This window comes from Ranitomeya variabilis, chromosome 2 (assembly GCF_051348905.1).
Source record: "Ranitomeya variabilis isolate aRanVar5 chromosome 2, aRanVar5.hap1, whole genome shotgun sequence".
NCBI classification, from domain to species: domain Eukaryota; kingdom Metazoa; phylum Chordata; class Amphibia; order Anura; family Dendrobatidae; genus Ranitomeya; species Ranitomeya variabilis.
The window spans coordinates 710,021,187-710,044,401 of NC_135233.1; the positions used below are offsets into that span (position 1 = coordinate 710,021,187).

The 23,215-nt window shown below is 42.2% G+C and overlaps 1 protein-coding gene across 1 annotated transcript in view; it reads right to left on the reverse strand.

Moving 5' to 3' along the window:
- LAMA4 (laminin subunit alpha 4) overlaps window positions 1-15,452 on the reverse strand; it is a 214,530-nt gene extending 199,078 nt beyond the window's left edge. The window contains exon 1 of the mRNA XM_077289489.1: window positions 14,896-15,452. Within this exon, the coding sequence (XP_077145604.1) occupies window positions 14,896-15,099 (204 nt within the window). The 5' untranslated portion in view covers window positions 15,100-15,452. The remainder of the gene's footprint in view (window positions 1-14,895) is intronic.
- Between the last annotated feature and the right edge of the window lie 7,763 nt (window positions 15,453-23,215).

Here is a 23,215-nt window from a genome sequence, read left to right on the forward strand (position 1 = left end):
AAATTGTCAGTGACCGGGGTCCCCAGTTTGCATCTCGGTTTTGGAGAGAGCTCTGTCGTTTACTCAGCATTGAGTTGAATCTCTCTTCTGTGTACCAACCTGAGATGAATGGGTTGGTAGAGAGGGCCAACCAGACTCTGGTCACATACATGCCATCCGGGCCTCCAAGGAGAGAATGAGGGTTTCTGCCGATGCACACCGGTGGCCCGCTCTGACCTTTTCTCCTGGTGACTTAGTGTGGCTCTCCGCCCGTAACATCAGGCTGTGAGTTGAGTCCACTAAGTTTGTGCCTCGCTACATAGGCCCTTTCAAGGTTCTGGAACAGGTTAACCCTGTGGTCTACTGTTTGGCTATTCCTCCGCGCCTAGGTATCACCGACACTTTTCATGTATCCCTTTTAAAGCCCGTCTATATGTCCCGGTTTTCTGAGTCATCTGCCGGGACATTGGGTTCGTCCACAGATGAGTAAGAGGTGAACTCTATCTTGGGGTGCAAGGTGGTACGTGGCAAAAAATACTATCTGGTGGACTGGAAGGGCCACAGCCCAGAGGACAGAACCTGGGAACCTGTGGAGCACATTCGGGCTCCGCTGCTCATCGGAGCCTTTGACACCTTGTTAGGTGTCAAGTTCCTGCCGCTGCACAGGGTGAATCTCGAACCATGTCCGCTGCGGTCTCTCCTTCTTCTCCAGCCACAGTGGGACCTGCTCAGCAGAAATGTCGGTCCCAGCGCCTGGATCGGACAGATACTGCACGTTTTGTTACTGCTGCCCTTCCAGGTTCAGCCATTATAACCAGTACTGTTAAGGTGCTCCTGGGAATAAGTCCTGCTTTTCTCCTTCTGAGCATGCCCAAGGGAAGACCTCTCATTGGAGGTCGGGGGTCACACGCTCAGGTCCTGTAGCAGCTCCTATTGGTTCACTAGGAAGGTCCTGGAGAGCTATAACTATAAAAGATTTGCATGGCCGCACGGCCATGTGCTAGTATCATTTGTGTTTCGCTGTTGCCAATGGATACTCTACCACTCAGTTTATATGTGGTGTGAGTCTGTTTAGCTTTGGGGCTGTACTCTCAGGCAGGCAGCTAGCATCAGTGGGGGCAATTAGCCTTGGCATCTGGTTCCTTCATGTGTGCGGTTAGCACAGAAGAGTTCCAGAGCAAGCACAACCCTAGTTAGGGTATTATTCTCTGTGTACAGTGCGACTCTGTGAGGCAACAGAGCTTGCTTTCATTTCACACGGGGTGAAGTTTAACCCACGTGTGAGCTCAGTGTCCATCCGCCATTACTTTGCAGCAGGTATCTCTGCACGGTGGACCCCGGGCTGCGAACGCACCTCTTATCTATCTCTCTATTACTTGGTGCGTTCCGCTAGCCCTAACAGTATGTTTGTTTTGTTTGGACTGATACCTTCAGAAAATTCCTACTTTTTGGATTTCAGTTCCTTTCTGATACATTGATTTTCTTAGGACTGATACCTCCAGAAATATCCTACCTTCAGAATTCTACTACCTGTTTGTCATGATACTTCTCTTGGGACTAATACCTTCAGAAACTTCATACTTTCAGGATTCTAGTTCCTGTCTGCTACATTAGTTTTATTATGAATGGTACCTCCAGAAATTTCCTACTTTCAGGATTTTACTTTCTGTCTGCCACATTATGTCTCTTAGGAGTGATACCTCAAAATCTCCATTAAGATGTCTGATCTAAGGTGGTCTGCTCACTGAAACAACAGAGTATTGGTTCTACCGGTATACAAGGAAATGTCAGTGCCTAATATGGAACTATGGAGAGTTAGAGAAACAGCTCATTATTCCAACCTATATCCATATTTATCATACATATACTGTATATGGTCACAAACAACTAACTCCAAATTATCCTGTAAAGATGTCATGAATCTGTCTCCAAAATACTCTTTTACTATATCCCCATATATCATTCCTATCAGTTACTTGATAGCATTTCAATTGCAGTAATAACTGTTTCTTTGGTTCTCTCCTCCTTGCGGGCTCCAAAATAAATATATTGGTTGTGTTTGTAGTCTCTTCATGCAGCATGCAATAGGTAGAGTGATGCTAAGCAGGAAAACATATTTTACAATAAAAACAATCTACTGGTAGAAAAGTTCTCTATTGAGGATCTTCCCTTTACATAAAACTACTGTCACATGAGAGAGGTGATGCTCGTCTGCTATTTGCTGTCCTTAAAATTGCATAAATATACTGTGTATATATATATATATATATATATATATATATATATATATATATATATATATATACTATCTAAGGTCCTCCCAAGACCTCCTTCTCTCCTCCACACTTATTCGCTCCTCACCCGACCGCCTCCGACTTCTCCTGAGTATCCCCCATCCTCTGGAATTCTTTGCCCCAACACATCCGACTATCAACCGCATTCGGATCCTTCAGACGGAACCTGAAAACCCACCTCTTCAGGAAAGCCTACAGCCTGTACTGACCCCGCTGCCTCCTCACCACTGTCACGGCGCCTCTTCCTGCCGCCGCGTCTGCCGCCGCACCTGCCACCCTCTTCCCTGCTTGCCGGCATACTTACCCATCCCGGCGCGCTCCTGCGGTGTGCATGCGCCTTCCGGTCTTCTCTCTTTCTGACTCGCCGCTGGTCCCAGGTTCCCGTTGGGCGCGTGTGCGCACCTCCCACTCCAACTCCGTCTGCGCTCATGCACTTCCTTGTTCTGGACTGCAGACACTCCGTTCCTCCACTCGGTGACCCTGGAGGACCCTGACCTGGATGTCCTGTGGCACACAGCCTATTTAAGGTTACCCTTCCTTTTGCTCCATGCCTGATTGTCATTTGTCTCCATTTGACCCAGGTCTCTCTGTGCTTTGCATTTCTCTGTCCTGTGCGTCCGCCATAACCCGCCTGCCCTGTGTCTCCACCATAGCCAGTCTGTCCTGTGCATCCGCCATATCCTGCCTGTCCTGTGTCTCTGCCATAGCCAGTCAGTCCTGTGCATCCACCATATCCCACCTGTCCTGTGTCTCCGACATAGCCAGTCTGTCCTGTGCATCCGCCATATCCCACCTGTCCTGTGTCTCCGCCATAGCCAGTCTGTCCTGTGCATCCGCCATATCTTACCTGTTCTGTGTCTCCGCCATAGCCAGTCTGTCCTGTGTGTCCACCATATCCTGCCTGTCCTATCTCTCCGCCATAGCCAGTCTGTCCGGTGTCTCCGTCATAGCCAGTTCAGTGTCTTTTCCACTCCTACTTCCTGTCCCCGGGTATCAGCTTCTGCGGCAATAGTCTCCCTCGGGCCTGCCCCTAATGCTCCCTGTATTGGGGGCGGTCCACCAGGCCAGCTCACCCTTGGGAGGTTCGTTGTCGTGGTTCTGCAGGTTCACTTTTGGTTTTCCAAAAGTTGTGACAACCACTACCGAAGCTACCGCCTCACCAACAGCGGAGCTCCTGCAACCCTCAACCTACTGTCTCCTTCCCCACCATCCTGTAGAATGTAAGCCCTCAAGGGCAGGGTCCAGCAATTTGTCCTTAACATTAGGGTTCCTATGTGTTGTCAAACTTTGGGCTGTAGTCTTAAATGCCGGTATAGAACATTTACAAAGATACAAAGACCGGCAATGACACTACAGCATATATTCTCGATTGACAAGGGACCTAACACATTGGTTGCTGCCCACTTATATATCAGTAGCTGCGTTTATTCTTTCAGTGCTGCCTACTGATATATACGTACCCCAATGAATCAAAATTACACGGTATTATATGAACAATATTAGCGTCCTAGGGACTTTTCCTTAGAGTCTCAGTAATGTCTTCAGCAGATAGTCACTGATTCGGGGCAATAATGATGTCAGTGGTCAATGTGTTAATGGTTGAAGACTGTTGGATAACCACTTTAAAGGATTTTTGAGCTGACAAGTTAACATGAAAAGTAAAATTTCATGGAGGATAGACTTAGAATAGCCCTTTCCCAATCAGTAAGAAATAATCTAGTGTGTGTTAGTGATTGAAGCCATGACCAAATAGCCACATAACTGATCTGGTTTTCACACACTGTTGCCTCACATTTCTAAATGGTGCATTGACAGTATGTATCTCCAGATGTACTCCGCGCTATTTCACACTCTTCATACCAGACAGGGATAACATTTAACTTCAGCTTGAGAAGTATGTGCAAGTGTTATTGCAGCATGTCAATGGATGCATCTATTTTAGGTTCTTGGAAGTATCTCAATCCTCGGACATCCTCCCCCAACATTTTAGATCTTGCGTCTATTTTTATTATCTTGCACTGGCTGTGGGGGATCTAGAGAATAGCAGAATTGTAATAACTTTTTCTGCTATGTATATAGTGTAAAACAGTATAAAGTACTGAATATCTTGCAATTTTCATTTTTTATTAAATCTAAGAAATGCATTCATCTTGTATCCTGTTACTCAAGCCATGCGCAAGAATCATCAATAGCAGTGTTCACAAACTCCGGTCCTCAAGAGTCGCCAACAGGTCATGTATTCAGGATTTCCTTAGTATTGCACAGGTGATGGAATTGTTGACTGTGCAGGTAATGCAATTATCACCTGTGCAATACTAAGGAAATACTGAAAACATGACCTGTTGGGGCTCTTGAGGACCGGAGTTAGGGAACACTGATCTTTAGGATACTCTCAGGTGAACTGATGCTATGGGTATCAAGAGTGCTGTGAAATGAGGCAGCACTTTAGCTCTGATGAAGGGTTGTCATCTATACTAACCTTTTTGAAGTTCTTTGAGCTACTGGCCAACACCACCTACAGTAGTATGTGTGGTATCTGAACACTATATGGGGTTATTACTGAAGATTGTGTGGCAGCTTCAGTACATTCACTTAAAATTTTTCTTCAGCTCTGCTAGATTGATGGTCTCTCCTACACTGCCAGATGGTATGCTGCTCTAGTATCAAAAAAGTTGTCCGGCCTTGGGGTACAAGTGTGCAATCACTATATGTGACTGAAGACTTGTGAATCCTCACAGCGTGCACAGGATTCTCTGGTGCTGGGAACAGCAGGCTCATGATAGCAAGTATGCAATCACCATATGTGTTGGTCACATGCCAACTATACGTGCATAGCCTTCCTCAATCCAAGTGAGTTGAGGCCAGGCGTGTCTAGACAGAATGTGGCCAGACTCATTCAAATAGGTCACAGCAGTGCACACCCTGCAAGGATACACAAGTTTGCAGTTGCATAGAAGGACTGACGACTTGTACTCCAAGGCAGGATAAACCCTTTAATGCTCAACTTGAGTCTAATTAATTTAAATAGAACTAAGTTACAATACACACAGCCAGTCCACAGATAAGGGTAGCCCTGGAAGAGTAGTGACAGGTTTCCATTTAATCTGTCAGTTTTCGCTTTGGGTGTGTCAGTTTGGAGTCTGCAAGCTGCAGAGAAGATGTCTCTGTGCAACCCCAGGACTGTGTGAAGCTACCACAGAGCCAGGGACTTTCAGACGGCTGACACACCCAAAAGATTCCGTGGTGCCATTGTCCAAGGTAACGGGTTTTGAGTTCTGGACTGCGTTTATGGAAACCCGGCTGCGATCCATAGGACAGCACTCGTATGTGTGAGTTTTTGGACAATAAAAGATATTTGCTTTGAATTTTTCTGTGGTCCCAGCCTGTCGCACTGCACCAACCCTACTGCACTACATATGGTGGAGAATGCATATAGTGTGAACTGAGGTATACCTAAACACTGCCACACTGCAGCCCAAATTCTCACCAGATGCCAATAACAACCCATCCAATCCACACAGGCAAAGAAATCAAACCATAGATGTCCATAAATTATGGAAATAACACATTGAAAAAGTATTGAACACATGAAGCAAGAGAGGTGCAAAAAGCCATGGAATGTCAAGACACCAGCAGAAATCTGTCAGTAATGAGAAAGTAACCTTGACTCTTAGTGAAAAATTACATCAGCTGATTCAACTGATGTCCTACAAAAAGGTGTCTCATTACCAAGAAACATCTCATGATGAGTAAAACCAGTGAGCTGTCTCACGACCTCAGCAGCCTTATTGTTATATACAGATTGCATTGACAAAAGAATTTCTAAACATAGTAACATAGTTATTAATGTTGAAGAAAGACTTTAAGTCCATCTAGTTCAACCCATAGCCTAACATGCCCTAACATGTTGATCCAGAGGAAGGCAAACAAAAACCCATGTGGCAAAGAGTAAGCTCCACATTGACGGTTCCAGTGAGTACTGTTGGGACCATAATTCGGAAATGGAAAAAACATAATTTCACCATGAACCGGCCATGACCTGGTGCTCCTCAGAAGATTTCAGACAGAGGATTGAAAATAATTATCAGGAGAGTTGTCCAAGAGCCAAGGACCACCTATGAAGAGCTAAATAAAGACATGGAATCAGCTAGTACAGTTTAAATAAAACAATAAGTAAAGCACTGAACCTCCACGGCTTGTATGCATGCTCACCACGTAATGCTTCATTGCTGAGCAAAAATCATATTAAAGCGTGTTTATAGTTTGTTCAACCACATTTAGACAAGCATGTGAAATACTGTGAGAACATAGTCTGATTAGATAAGACAAAAATTGAACTCTGGATGTCATTTTACACCCCATGTTAAAACACCATACAAACAGTAAAGTTTGGAGGCTGGCTCATCACGGTGTTTTTCAGCATACGACACTGGCAAACTTCATGTAATTACAGTAAGGATGTATGGATAAATGTACAGAGACATTCTTGATTAAAATCTGCTGCCATCTACTAGGATGATGAAGATAAAACGAGGGTGGACATTTCACCAAGACAATGATCCCAAACACACAACCAAGAAAACTCTCAATTGGTTTCAGAGAAAATAAAGCTGCTAGAATGGCCCAGTTAATCACCTAACCTGAATCCACTAGAAAACTTGAACTAAAGCTCAAGGTTCATAGAAAGAGCCCACGGAGGCTTCAGGATTTGAAAAGTGTTTGTGTGGAACAATGGACCAGTCACACCTGAGCAATGCATGTAACTATTTCTCCATACTGGAGGCATCTTGAATCTGTCATCAGTCACCAGCAAAGGCACTTATACAAAGTATTAAATAATTTTCAGTAAGTGTGTTCCTTCAATAATTTTTCCCTTTGTCATTTCTCATTATTACACATAACTTATTTGATGGACGTCTATGGCTTGATTTATTTGCCTGTGGGAATTGGAAGGGTTGTTACCGACATCTGAGAATTTCATGTCAATAGCATTAGAAATATATTAACTTAGAATATTAGTGACATGTTCAATACTTCAATACTTATTCCACCTACTGTATATATATTTATATTATTTTTTATTTGTTTTCTAGCCCACTAATTCTTGTTTCTGATGGAATTATTTCTATACATGGGGGGCATTATTACTGTATGTACAGAAACTCAGGGGACCTAATTACTATGAATGTGGGTCTTAGTGAGAATTATTACTATACACAGAGGACATTAATGTTATAGGGGGCAATTTTATGATCTAAAAGGTGCTATGGGGGCGTTTTAATATGTCAGGTGCCCAGCGGTGGGCATGATTATGTGGGACACTAAGATGAGCACTGTTACCATGACATATTGCAAGTCAAGTAATTTGGACAGTAAGACAATAGCAGGTTCTGAATTAGGATATCAGCAGGATAGGAAGTTTGTGTAGGTTGGGAAAAGATTTTGATGGTGCTGGAAATGTAAAAAGACAAATGTGTTTTTGTTGTAAACTCTTCAGACGAGTTGTGGTGGGAGAAATAGTCATGGCGGCCTGAGCCAAATGAAAAAGACAAGTAAACAACTCCATTAAGAAAATTACATGCAAGTCACAGTATATCTACAGTATATCTATACTATATTATCTTAATAAGTTCTGCAGATCTGGTATCCACCACTATACGGTCACTGTATGGCGTTAATATCGGTCTTAGTCTTTGTATAGTGATTTTATTTGCAGTAACAGCATTATCATCTGCTGAGGTTCCCCTTTACAAACTAGTTATTTACCTGCTATTTAGGTTAGGGGCCTACTCGGATGTTTTACCCCCTCTGTACTTAAGGCCAGGTTCACATTGCGTTAAAGCAACCCGTTCAACGCATAGCGTTAACAGGCTGCGTTAACGCTATAGCATACATGCCATCGCGTTATGCTATACCGCTAGCACAGGTGATTCATCTGGAGCCTCAGACGCTCCAGCCTGCGTCCGAGGCTCCGTCACTGAATGACGGCACATCGCTAGCGCATGCCGATTATGGCATGCGTTGACGATGCGCCCGATAATAGGGGTTAATGGCAGCGTTAACGGACTGCGTTACACCGCGTATGCCGCAGTGTAATGCAGTCCGTCTAGCGGAATGCCATAACGCAATGTGAACCCAGCCTAACCCCTATGTCTCTGGTTATATTTATGTAGGATATTGCACTAATAAAACACATTGGAATAGATCAGACAGCAAAATCCTAAAATTAAACTTTTTCAAAATAGACTATGTGACCCAATTTTATCACAGTGACATAGCCTGGATTACTAATTTAGACTATCTTAAGAAAGTGCACTCTATCTTTACATCTCTATGTCACTGGCTTACTTCAGAACAGTTTTTGGGCCAAAATGTTGGTGCAATTTGGAACATTTTAATCCAGAGTCATTTTTCGCCAAACCACACTCTTTGTTGTGTGACAAAAATTGTATTTATTACATTTAAAAAATGTGGTAAATGACATGTGGGCCAGAATTCTGACTCAATTTAAGCATGACTTGTGTCGCATTTTGCAAAGTAATTCTACCCCCTTCCATGCATTTGCCATTTCTAGTGTTAGCTCATAGTTACATAGTGACTATAAGGGAACACTAAAATGGCATATGCACCCCTGGGGCTGATTTACTGTGCAAAATTGACCACAACTCTTGTCTGATAAGTTAATCAATGATCCTTATAATTAATTCAGAATTACAATGGGTTTTCTTTAGACCTGTAACACATAGTCTTCAAAGCATAAAGTTCATTTTGGTCATTGGGTTTCTTTAAAGGGGTGATCCTATCCCAATATGTAGTAGGTGTCATAATAATATCAGCAAATACCTCCAGTTAGAAATGTAGTATCCAGTGGGTATGGAAAGTATTCAGACCCCTTTAATTTTTTCACTCTTTGTTTAATTGCAGCCATTTGGTAAATTCAAAAAAGTTCATTTTTTTCTCATTAATGTACACTCTTCACCCCACCTTGATCGAAAAAAACAGAAATGTAGAAAATGTTGCAAATTTATTAAAAAAGAAAAACTGGGTCACATGGTCATAAGTGTTAGGGCAGGCGGAATGCACCAAATAATATAATGAGTGATAAGAGGTGTGTTCGCAGCCCGGGGTCCATCGTGTAGAGATGGAACCTGCTGCTAAGTAATGGCGGACACAATATGGCGGTATAACGTGTTCACACACAGGTTAGCTTCACCCGGTATGAAAAAGAAGACAAACTCTGTTGCTTCACAGGGCCGCCGAATCGCAGAGTGAGCACTAAAGCGAGGTCACAGAACTCTGCCCCAAGGACAACCGCGGTGCCAGGAGAAAAGAACTAATATTTACTGCACGAGAGTGCGTACAGTGACGCACTGGTGGACGCCACTAACCACCCTGTCTAGGGCCAGGAAAGCAGACTGATCGCGCACGGCGCCACACTGGCGGTCGCTGCTGGATAGACGCTGTAAGGATCGTGCTCTTGTGCTTGGATAGCACAGTCTGGCGCTAGATTACTCCATCATTCGCGAACAGTCAACAACTCTAGGGATGGGAATGATTCAGAGCTTTCATCCATCGACAGGCATACATCCACACACTCACATTAGTAAGTTTATACTAGCGCATGGCCGTGCGGCCATGTGAACCTTTTATAGCGGAAGCTCTCCGGGACCTCCTAGTGGTCCAATAGGAGCTGCTACAGGACCTGAGCATGTGACCCCTGACCTCCAATGAGAGGTCGTCCCTTGGGCATGCTCAGAAGAAGAAAAGTAGAACTTCGTCCCAGTGATGCCTGCTCGCCGCTGATCAGTACTGGTTACAATGGCTGAGCCTGGAAGGACAGCAGTAACCAGCTGCACAGTATCGGCTTGAGCCAGACACTGGGAGCGACGTCTCTGCTGAGCAGGCTCCACTGCGGCTGGAGGAGAATGAGAGACCGCAGCAGAGATGGTTCGAGATTCCCCCTGTGCAGCGGTGGGAACTCTACACCTAACAATAAGTTTTTATACCCTTTGCTCAGTATTAAGTAGAAGCACCCTTTTGAGCTAGTACAGCCATGAGTCTTCTTGGGAATGTTTCAACAAGTTTTTCACATTCGGATTTGGGGATCCTCTGCCCTTCTTCCTTGCAGATCCTCTCCAGTTCCATCAGGTGGGGTGGTGAACATTGGTGGACAGCCATTTTCAGGTTTCTCCAGAGATGCTCACTTGAGTTTAGGTCAGGGCTCTGGCTGGGCCAGTCAAGAATGTCACAGAGTTGTTCTAATCCTTTGCTATTTTAGCTGGGTGCTTAGGGTCATTGTCTTGTTGGAAGGTAAACCTTCGGCCAAATCTGAGGTCCAGAGCCCTCTGGAAGAGGTTTTCATTTAGGATATCTCTGTACTTGGCCACATTCATGTTTCCTTCAGTACCAACCATCTGTCCTGCCCCTGCAGCTGAAAAACACCCCCATAGCATGATGATGCCACCATCATGTTTCACTGTTGGGATTGTATTGGGTAGGTGATGAGCAGTGCCTGGTTTTCTCCACACATACTGCTTTGAATTATCACTTAAAAGGTCTATCTTTGTCTCATCAGACCAGAGAATCTTATTTGTCATAGTCTGGGAGTCCTACATGTGTTTTTTAGCAAACTCTATGCGGGCTTTCATATGTCTTGCACTGAGGAGAGGCTTCCCTTCGGGCCATTCTGGCCCAACTGGTGGATGGCTGCAGTGATAGTTGACTTTGTGGAAATTTTTCCCATCTCCCTACTGCATCTCTGGAGCTCAGCTACATTGATCTTGTGGTTTTTCTTTACCTCTCTCACCAAGGCTCAGAACAATTCTGTGACCATTCTTGACTGGCCCAGCAAGAGCCCTGACCTAAACCCAATTGAGCATCTCTGCAGAGACCTGAAAATGGCTGTCCACCAATGTTCACTATCCAACCTGATGGAACTGGAGAGGATCTGCAAGGAAGAATAGCAGAGAATTCCCAAATCCAGGTGTGAAAAACTTGTTGCATCATTCCCAAGAAGACTCATGGCTGTACTATCTCAAAAGGGTGCTTCTACTTAATTCTGAGCAAATGGTCTGAATACTTATGACCATGTGATATTTCATTTTTTCGTTTTTTAACAAATTTGCAAAAATTACTACATTTCTATTTTTTTTTCAGTCAAGATGGGGTGCAGAGTGTACATTAATGAGAAAAAAATTAACTTTTTTGAATTTACCTTATGGCTGCAATGAAACAAAGAGTAAAACATTTAAAGGGGTATGATTACTTTCCATACCCACTGTATGTTAGTCTGACATGACTTATTAGTTACAAACCCATGCTGGCTCTTGCATACATGTTGTTTGTGATGTTTCCATACCTGAGAGGAGTGGACAACACAGAGCAGTTGAGACTATTCAGGTTGGATTACTACAGGAGATAGACAGAACTGGTTAACCCTTGCTCAAAAGTTTACATACCCCAGCAGGATTTTTGCTTTCTTGGCCTTTTTTCATAGACTATAAAGGATAACACCAACACTTTTTCTCCACTCATGGTTAGTGGCTGTTTGAAGCCATTTATTGTCAAACTACTGTGTTTTTACTTTTTAAATCATAATGACAACCCAAAACATCCAAATGACCATGATCAAAAGTTCACATACCCTGGTGATTTTGGCCTGGTAACATGCACAGAAGTTGACACAAATGGGTTTGAATGGCTACTAAAGGTAATATCCTCACCTGTGACCTGTTTGCTTGTAATCAGTGTGTATGCATAAAAGCTGAGTGAGTTTCTGGGATCCAGACAGACTCTTGCATCTTTCATCCAGCCATTGACGTTTCTGGATTGTGAGTCATGGGGAAAGCAAAATAATTGTCAACGAATCTACGAGAAAAGATAGTTGAACTGTATAAAACAGGAAAGAGATACAAAAACATATCCAAGGAATTGATAATGCCATTCAGCAGCATTCAAACTGTGATTAACAAATGGAAAATCAGGGGCTCTGTAAAAAACAAAACCATGGTCAGGTATATCAACAAAAATGTCATCCAGAACTGCCAAGAAAATTGTTCAGGATGCAAAGAAAAACTCATAAATAACATCAGCTGAAATACAGGACTCTCTTGAAACTAGTGGTGTGCTGTTTCAAGATGCACAATAAGGAGGCACTTGAAGAAAAATGGGCTGCATGGTCGAGTTGCCAGAAGAAAGCCATTACTGCGCAAATGACACACAGTATCTCGCCTTCAATATGCAAAACAGCACAGGGACAAGCCTCAAAACTTCTGTAACAAGGTAATTTGAATTGATGAGACCAAAATTTAATTTTTTGGCCACAGCCATAAACTTTACATTTGGAGAGAGGTCAACAAGGCCTATGATGATAGGAACACCATTCCTACTGTAAAGCACGGAGGTGGATCTCTGATGTTTTGTGGATGTAAGAGCTACAAACGCACAGGAAACTTGGTTAAAGTTGAAGGGAAGATGAATGCAGCATGTTATCAGCAAATACTGGAGGCAAATTTGCACTCATCAGTCCAGAAGCTGCGTATAGGATGTACTTGGACATTCCAACATGACAACGATCCAAAACACAAGGCCAAGTCGACCTGTCATTGGCTACAGCAGAACAAAGTGAAGGTTCTGGAGTGGCCATCTCAGTCTTCTGACCTCAATATCATTGAGCCACTCTTAGAAGATTTCAAGTGCGCAGTTCATGCTAGACAGTCCAGGAATTTACAGGAACTGGAGGCTTTTTGCCAAGAAGTATGGGCAGCTTTACCATCTGAGAAAATAAAGAACCTCATCCACAACTACCACAAAAAACTTCACGCTGTCATTGATGTTAGAGGGGGCAATACACGGTATTAAGAAATGGGGTATGTAAACTTTTCATCATGGTCATTTGGATGTTTTGGGTTCTCATTATGATTTAAAAAGAGAAAACAAAGTAGTTTGACAGCAAATGACTTCACTCAACTACTAACCATGAGTGGAAAAAAAGTTTTGGTGTTATTATCATTCATATTCTGTGAAAACAAAAGCCAAGAAAGCAAAAATTCTGCCAGGGTATGTAAACTTTGAGCACAACTGTATGTCAGCAGTGCCTGCATAAAGCTGGGGCCACATAGCGACTTTGGCTACATCACCTGTTGCGCAGCCAAAGTGTGCTATGTGTCACACCTACATTGAACTATACAAGTGTTTGGGGTCATATTAGGGTACTGCAACTGCGACAAGGAAGTTGAAAAAATTTGACAGTCAAACTTTTTGAGACTTGGTTGTTGTTGTCACAGAACCCTCAAGGTTGCAATGTGACAACATTCACTTGTAGTGTGCTGCAATACCTACCAAACTTTGGCCACTTGACAAGTTTCACAGCCAAAGTGCCATGTGATCCTAGCCTTAATCTTAATGATAGTTTGCAACAGTATGAACAGTATGTCAGACTGTAGGCTGTTGAGCTGACAGATCCTTGCCTAGACTCGATACACTTCTCCATAGAACTAAGTATGCAAATGCCTTTGTACATAAATGACTGTGCTCCCAGTCACATCAAACTATTAAATTTAGAATGGTTAGTAACTGAAACAAGAGAATATTAGAAAATTGCGCAAAGTTAAATTACACAAATGTGGTCAGTGGAGCCACTGATTGTCTGCAGTGGTCACGAGCTTAGACTGGACAAACCATTTGAAAGATCTTCATGAACAGACTCAGTTCAACTTTACTACTATTGTACCAGATAATCCACTTTAGGGGATCATCATCATAGTCACCATGTAGCCCCAGCCTACAAGAATAAGTTTGCTGGTAAAATGATGAAAATACTACCATGGGATTGCTAAAAAGGCAATTCTATAACATTGAACTATTATTTCTGATACAAGACAAAAGGTTCTCACTATACAGAATATTCAATATACTAATTAAAGACGTCCAGCCTGCACCCATACTGCGCCCAGCCTGCACTCATAGTATGTATGAGGATCAGATCACCTCTTGGCACATTCTGAAATCAGTAAATCTAGCCACCTGTTGCCAAAAGAAGACATAATCATATTATTATTCTATGGAAGTGCCATTTGCGCTACTATATTCCTACAGTTCGCCCTAACAGAATTTGGTTCCTTGTCTTACTTATTCTGTTATAATAAATATTTACTAAAAAAAATATATTTCTGATACATTTAGAATTTTGATTTACAGATAGAGTACTATTTCCATTTAAAGGGTATTCTTAAGTTTGGAAGTTATCCCCTATTCGTGGAAGTCCGACCATTTGGACCCTATTGATCCTGAGAATCGGGGCTCTGAAAAGCACAGGGTGAATGGAGCGAAGGTCGATCATGTACACTGCTGCTCCATTTATTCTTATTGGAGTGCTGCACTTGAATGTGTCCATCAAGAATGAACGGAGTGTCATTGCATGCAATCGATCACCGCTCCTTTCACGTGGGACTCTTTAAAGCCCACATTCTCGGGATCAATGGGAGTCCCAACGATCGGTAACTTATTCTCTTTCCCAATGATAGGGGATAACTTCCAAACTTCACAATACCCCTTTAATAAACATGTTTGGCATGTGAAGACAACAACACTGTCCCATATAAAGAATATGAAGGATTGTTACCTGTGATACTGGGATCAGCCTGGCAGGGATGTAAGATTGCCGGATGTCTATAATATTGGTGTCTTGCTTACTGTTGATGGCAGATGTGCTACCTTCAGTTTCCAAGTGAAAGGCGCTGCCTTCAAACGATGCTTTGCAAGGATGCAGGTATCCCAATAATGTGATCAGTACACATGTATGCCACATTTGGGAAAAGCCAGCCATTCTTCTCTTGAATTCAGAAATATTTTGCTTTCTACAACATCCAAGTCCAGTCCAGATCCACACCCTGTTCACTTCTGTACAGCTTCCAACATTAGACTTGTGCTGCGGCTTGACTGTCCAGATGTGCAGAATAGAAGGATCTCCACTGGCTCGCTGTGTTCTCACTCACACACCACAAAACATTCTCATTTTTTGCTTTTATCAGCTGAGCTACTCTTCCCAGGAAACTAGATAGTCATGAGTCTTCTTCCTCCAGGCTCCTGGCCACCTTCTTCTGTTCTGTGTGTCAGGATACAGGGCACACTGGACAGTTGTGCTTCACTCTCTGGCTTCCCTCACTGCAGTGAAGCTTACCTTCAGTGTTAGACCCTCCCTCTGGAAGCTCTGCCTGGCTGCCCACAGCTTGGTTTCACAGAAATCAAGTCATGTTCTTTGTAGCCATTTATCTGACCCCCGTCCTGCCTTGCCTGATAACAAAGCGAAAGATACTGTAACCTGTCAAACTGTCACTCACGCTTGTGCGCAATGAAACGCAGATTACAGCCATGTATGGCTGGGTACGTGCAATAGTTCTATAAAATGGGGACAGAAGCGATTTTTAAATATTTATCAATGTAATTATGTCATTATTATGGATTATTAAGCTTATATCTTAGACATGATGAGACCGGTATAGTAGCTGTGATGATCACTTACAAATTGCCTATATAATCCTTTGTGAAAGAATTGAATGTATCTAACGTTTGCAGATGTGTGTGTAACATATACCAGGCTCTCGCCTACCATATAAACCTTCAAAAACAACCTGAAGACTCACCTCTTCCAGCAAGCCTAAAGCCTGCAGTGATCCTCAACCTATTGAACCGCCGCACAACCAGCTCTACCCTCTCCTAGTGTATCCTCACCCATCCCCAGCAGACTGTCAGCCCTCGCGGGCAGGGTCCTCTCTCCTTCCGTACCTGTTAGTGCCTTGTTTTTTGCTCATATTTAATGAGTTTGTCTATATTTGCCCCTTTCACGTGTAAAGTGCCATGGAATAAATGGTGCTATAAAAATGTATAATAATAATAATAATAATAACAAATAATAATATACTATGGAGATGTGTGGATTATATTTATGATGTGTGCACAATGTCTGCAGGTGTGTAAATGGTGTGTAGAGGGTATGCAGGTGTATAAACTATATGAATAGTATATAACATTTGCAGGAGTTTGGACAGTGGATGATTGTGTAACACATGCTAAGTACAGTGGGTACGGAAAGTATTCAGACCCCTTTAAATTTTTCACTCTTTGTTTCATTGCAGCCATTTATAAAATTCTAAAAAGTTCTTTTTTTTCTCATTAATGTACACTCTGCACCCCATCTTGACTGGAAAAAAACTGAAATGTAGTAATTTTTGCAAATTTATTAAAAAAGAAAAACTGAAATATCACATGGTCATAAGTATTCAGACCCTTTGCTCAGTATTGAGTAGAAGCACCCTTTTGAGCTAGTACAGCCATGAATCTTCTTGGGAATGATGCAACAAGTTTTTCACACCTGGATTTGGGGATCGTCTGCCATTCTTCCTTGCAGATCCTCTAAAGTCAATAAAAAACTCATCACCCAAGTGAACATATAACACGGGGCCAAGTCACTGCCACATATAATGGACTTTTGGAAAAAAATGACAAGCCCTAAAACAGGATTAAAAACATTATTTATGGAACTGGTGAGACCGTTCCTTTTATTGTTTAATAGTTACAGTAAGCATTTCTTTTCGCATATGCCTATTACTGTCTATTATGATTATATGCGTCTGGACATATAGGTTTAGTGGCTTACTTGTATGACTGCTGTATAGCTACTTTATATACCCTATCTCAGATTGATTCCGCATACATTGTCGGAAACTTTTAATCCTGTTTTAGGGCTTGTCATTTTTTTCCAAAAGTCCATTATATGTGGCAGTGACTTGGCCCCGTGTTATATGTTCACTTGGGTGATGAGTTTTTTATTGACTTTAGTGTATTAAAAGTTATGTTTTATTCTCCACTTTTTTTGCTTTGTTATGATTAATTAATAGTGGTATCATCTGTAGGACTTACATTCTATATACAGATTTTTTGCTTTATTCTTGCAGATCCTCTCCAGTTCCATCAGGTTGGATGGTGGACGTTGGTGGACAGCCATTTTCAAGTCTCTCCAGAGATGCTCATTTGGGTTTAGGTCAGGGCTCTGGCTGGGACTGTAAGGAATGGTCACAGAGTTGTTCTGAAGCCACTCCTTTGTTATTTTAGCTGTGTCCTTAGGGTCATTGTCTTGTTGGAAGGTAAACCTTTGGCCAAGTCTAAGATCCAGAGAACTCTTGGAGAGGTTTCCATCAAGGATATCTCTGTACTTGGCCGCATTCATGTTTCCTTCAATGGCAACCAGTCGTCCTGTCCCTGCAGCTGAAAAACACCCCCATAGCAAGATGCTTCCACCACCATGTTTCACTGTTGGGATTGTATTGGGCAGGTGATGAGCAGTGCCTGTTTTCTCCACACATACCGCTTAGAATTATCACCAAAAAGGTCTATCTTCGATTCATCAGACCAGAGAATCTTATTTCTCATAGTCTGGGAGTCTTTCATGTGTTGTTTTAGCAAAGTCTATGTGGGCTTTCATATGTCATGCGCTGAGTAGAGGCTTCAGTCGGGCCACTCTGCCACAAAGGCCCGACTGGTGGAGGGTTGCAGTGATAGCTGTTGGTCCAAAACTTATTCCATTTAAGGAATATGGAGGCCACTGTGGTCTTAGGAACCTTGAGTACTGCAGAAATTGTGTTGTAACCTTGGCCAGATGTGTGCCTTGCCACAATTATGTCTCTGAGCTCCTTGGCCAGTTCCTTTGACCTCATGATTCTAATTTGGACTGATATGCACTGTGAGCTGTGAGGTCTTATATAGACAGGTGTGTGCCTTTCCAAATCAAGTCCTATTAGTTTAATTAAACACAACTGGACTCCAATGAAGGAGTAGAACCATCTCAAGGAGGATCTCAAGGAAATGGACAGCATGTAACTTAAATATGAGTGTCTGAGCAAAGGGTCTGAATACTTATGACCATGTGATATTTCAGTTTTTCTTTTTTAATAAATATGCAAAAATTTCTACACTTCTGTTTTTTTTCAGTCAAGATGGGGTGCAGACTGTACATTAATGAGAAAAAAATTAACGTTTTTAAATTTACCAAATGGCTGCAATGAAACGAAGAGTGAAAAATTTAAAGGGGTCTGAATACTTTCCGTACCCACTGCAGATGTGTATTACAGTGCCTTGCGAAAGTATTCGGCTCCCTGGAACTTTTAAACCTTTTCCCATATATCATGCTTCAAACATAAAGATACTAAATGTAAATTTTTGGTGAAGAATCAACAACAAGTGGAACACAATTGTGAAGTTGAACGAAATGTATTGGTTATTTTAAATTTTTTTGTGGAAATTCAAAAACTGAAAAGTGGGGCGTGCAATATTATTCGTCCTCTTTACTTTCAGTGCAGCAAACTCACTCCAGAAGCTCATTGTGGATCTCTGAATGATCCAGTGTTGTCCTAAATGCCTAATGATGATAAATATAATCCACCTGTGTGTAATCAAGTCTTCATATAAATGCACCTGCTCTGTGATAGTCTCAGGGTTCTGTTTGAAGCACAGAGAACATCATGAAGACCAAGGAACACAACAGGCAGGTCCGTGATACTGTTGTGGAGAAGTTTAAAGCCGGATTTGGATACAAAATGTTTTCCAAAACTTTAAACATCCCAAGGAGCACTGTGCAAGCGATCATATTAAAATGGAAGGTGTATCATACCACTGCAAATCTACCAAGACCCGGCCGTCCCTCTAAACTTTCATCTCAAACAAGGAGAAGACTGATCAGAGATGCAGCCAAGAGGCCCATGATCACTCTGGATGAACTTGCAGAGATCTACAGCTGAGGTGGGAAAGTCTGTCCATAGGACAACAATCAGTCGTACACTGCACAAATCTAGCCTTTATGGAAGAGTGGCAAGAAGAAAGCCATTTATCAAAAATATCCATAAAAAGTGTTGTTTAAAGTTTGCAACAAGCCACCTGGGAGACACACCAAACATATGGAAGAAGGTGCTCTGGTCAGATGAAACCAAAATCGAACTTTTTGGCAACAATACCAAAAGATATGTTTGGCATAAAGGCAACACAGCTCATCACCCTGAACACACCATCCCCACTGTCAAACATGGTGGTGGCAGCATCATGGTTTGGGCCTGCATTTCTTCAGCAGCAGGGACAGGGAAGATGGTTAAAATTGATGGGACCATTCTTGAAGAAAACCTGTTGGAGTCTGCAAAAGACCTGAGACTGGGACGGAGATTTGTCCTCCAACAAGATAATGATCCCAAACATAAAGCAAAATCTACAATGGAATGGTTCACAAATAAATGTATCCAGGTGTTAGAATGGCCAAGTCAAGGTCCAGACCTCAATCAAATCGAGAATCTGTGGAAAGAGCTGAAAACTGCTGTTCACACACGATCTCCATCAAACCTCACTGAGCTTGAGCTGTTTGCCAAGGAAGAATAGGGAAGAATTTCAGTCTATCGATGTACAAAACTGATAGAGACATACCCCAAGCGACTTGCAGCTATAATCGCAGCAAAAGGTGGCGCAATATAGCATTAAGTTAAAGGGGCCTATCAATATTGCACGCCCCACTTTTCAGTTTTTGATTTTCCTTAAAAATTTAAAATAACCAATACATTTTGTTCAACTTCACAATTATGTTCCACTTGTTGTTGATTCTTCACTAAAAATTTACATTTGGTATCTTTATGTTTGAAGCGTGATATGTGGGAAAAGGTTGAAAAGTTCCAGGGAGCCAAATACTTTCTCAAGGCACTGTATACGTATAGAGTGTGTGTATGGGTGTACAGTGTCTGCTGGTGTGTAAATGGTAGGTAGAGTGTATGACGGTGTGTGAATGTAAGTAATATTTACAGGTATGTGGACAGTGGAGCTTTGTGTAACACATAGGATGGAGATATGTGGATTGTATTTGTGGTGCATATGTCCACATACAGTGCATGCATACTGTGTCCACAATTGTGTAAATGGTGTGTAGAGTGTATGCAAATGTGTGAATTGTATGCATATTAGTCTTGCATGGGAGTGGACGGTGGCATTTTGTGTGACATGATGGGGGGTGTGTGTGGATTGTATGTATGCTGTATATGTGTGCAGGTGTGTGAATCATGGGTGTGTAGTGTATGTATGAGTCAGTCAAGATGTGTGAAGTGTGTGTATGTGTGACCTATTTATCAGTGTGCAGACTAGAGCATGTGTGAAGTGTTGGCAGGGGTAAGGAGCATTTGTGTACAGTGTTAGGTTTGTAGAAAGTGTGTAGACATCTGCATTGTATGTAGCATTTGCAGCGGTGTGGACAGTAGGTCTGTGTGTGTCACATGATGGAGGTGTGCGGATTGTTTGTATATGTGTGTGCAATGTGTGACACAAATAATTGGATTGTGTGCATGGAGTTTATGTAGGTGTATGGAGTTTATTTAGGTGTATGACTTGTCCAGTCCCAACATATACAGTCATGACTCCATGGTAGTGCGCTGGGAAGCATGAGGTTACCATTGCCAACTGAGAAAACAAAATAGTAGCCATTCATGCAATGTCCCAAGCACCCAACAGTCAGTGCGTCTTGCCTGAACTTGGCTGTTAGGGTGACTGTGGGCATGATTCAAAGAGGTTTTGGCTACTCATACAATGACGGTTTTCCTGATGACATTTGTTTATATGATCAAACATTGAAATGACATTTTCCTGGTAACAGCATTTGGAAACCCCACTCGGAGGGGACCAGGTCGAAAGTAACAGGTCCACGTAAAGCTGATATCAGGCAGCATGGTCAGAAACACATACTGTACATGCAGTAACTCATGTGATTATTATTCATGGTTACTTAATGTATTTTATCATTGCATGCTGTATTACTGCCGGTTGACACACAGCCGTGCTCCAACATATTAGCCCTGCCAAGCCTGGGCTTTTTGGCATGTATTATCCTGTAAACTAGCCAGTGCCTAAATGTTACTTCATCTTCAGAAATGTGAACCTCTATTTACAAAGAGTGTTCTGTTTTCTCCTTAAAGAAATGCTTTGTGAGACATCAGGAACAGGAACAAGGCTGGCAGTGTATGAAGACAGACTGCATTGCCCAAGGCTGACCATTGCCTCTTACTGTAGGCTCATACACTACATGGAATGTAACCTTTATTTAATTTTTTCCCCAAATGACTTATATGGAATAGCGTACTTCAACAGTTATTAAAAAAGGCAAATGTTCTCTTGTGAAGCGCAGGAAGATTCATAAACCAGTAGCACAGGATATGAGCTGTGCTTTCTGTACTAGAAATAGGTTCCTGTGGAAAAAAAGAAGAATTTTAGTGTCGTTACTCGTTACATTTGACGGTGTATGTGGCAGACAACCTAGAAATGACAAATCCCGTCCCAGCTCAGTGTTCCAGTGTCAGTGCTGATAAATGAACCTCTGTTTCTGCTGCGACATAGGCAGGATACACATAGCCTGGATTGTGAGGTGGACTAAATGGCTAGCTGTGGTTAAATCATAGTCTCTACAGGAATGAATATATATCAAAATATGCCCACTAGTAAATGGATCATTTTAATAATGAATATAGTAAGGGCATAGTTTAATAATTGTGTGGTAATTAAGGAGATTGATTTAATGGAGTCTTCCGGTCATATGATATTCTTGAAGTACTTTAAAGTATACACAATGCTCAGCAGCTCCTAATTGAGAAACTTTTTTCAAAACATTTCTGCGTATATCCATGTTAATACCACGTACACAACACAAAAACGTAAAGTACCACTCCAGCGTTCTATTTCTTTCAGTTTACCTGAGTTCCCTGCCTAGAATCTTTTACTTACCAGTATCCGTCTTCATCTGCTCCCAGTGCTGTGCCGGTGCCGCGCCGCCATCTTGTGACCAAAATTTCTGATTGACCGGAAGTCAGAGGTGACAGTCACAAGCTCTCAGTGTAAGTCTATAAGCCTCGTTCTGTCTCTCATAGACTTACATTGTGTTGTGACTTCCGGATAGCCCAGCAAACACTGGAGAAATCTGGAGGTCACAGCCTACAGGAGACCGACCATCAAAGGTGAAGTATACTAGGGACAGGGAATTTAGATTACTATCACCACTCAGGTGCTGCAAGGAAAAAAAAACAGCGCTTTAATTAAAAATATACTTTTAATGAAAGGCACATAAGAGGTAATGACATATTAAAGAAGCCCATATCTAAGCTATGGAAACAATCTGTAAAATAATCAATGTAACTTAAAAGGAGATATAAGCCTAGCGTAATCTTTCTTTAGGATAGATAGGCAGGGCTGTATATGCCGCTATGGCAGGGGACTGCGCTGGTTGACAGAAAGAAAAAATATCTATTTTTTTAAACTCCCCTATCTCGTTTGGCTGAGCAAGTAGGAAAACTGGCATCTTCTAAGAGGGGTGGCGTTTTCATTTATAATTGTGTCTGTAAGACAAATGAAGATGTCCGGTATCAGATGCCACAGATCAGCTCCCCGCCTCTAACGATGCTGCAGCTTGATGAGGTCATCATGCTGCAGACTTTGCTACAGTACCGCAAAAGAAGATGTTGGAGCCAAGAAGATGTAAGAGCCCATAGGAGCAGACCGCGCCCCATGTGAGTTTAAAAAAAGGTATTTTTTGTGCTTTGCATAGGGAATTGTGGACATACATGTAGCATACTAAAATGCTATAACAAAGGGCTTACAGGTACTGACCCCATATAGTGACAGGTTCCGTTTAAGTGATCGGTGTGGGGTCTCAGGTCTCAGATCTGCTTAGAATTAAAGGGCATAAACATATACTGTAAGATATCTACCAAAAGTGAAGTTATCTTTAAATATTTGAAGGAAATCTGTCAGTATGATCAACCCTCCTAAGCAGTCTATATGGGCATGTAGGTCATAAGAAGCTGAAAAAATGATACCTTAATACCTGCAACAAAATGTCTTATTCCCGACAAATCCACATTTTTCTTATATGTAAA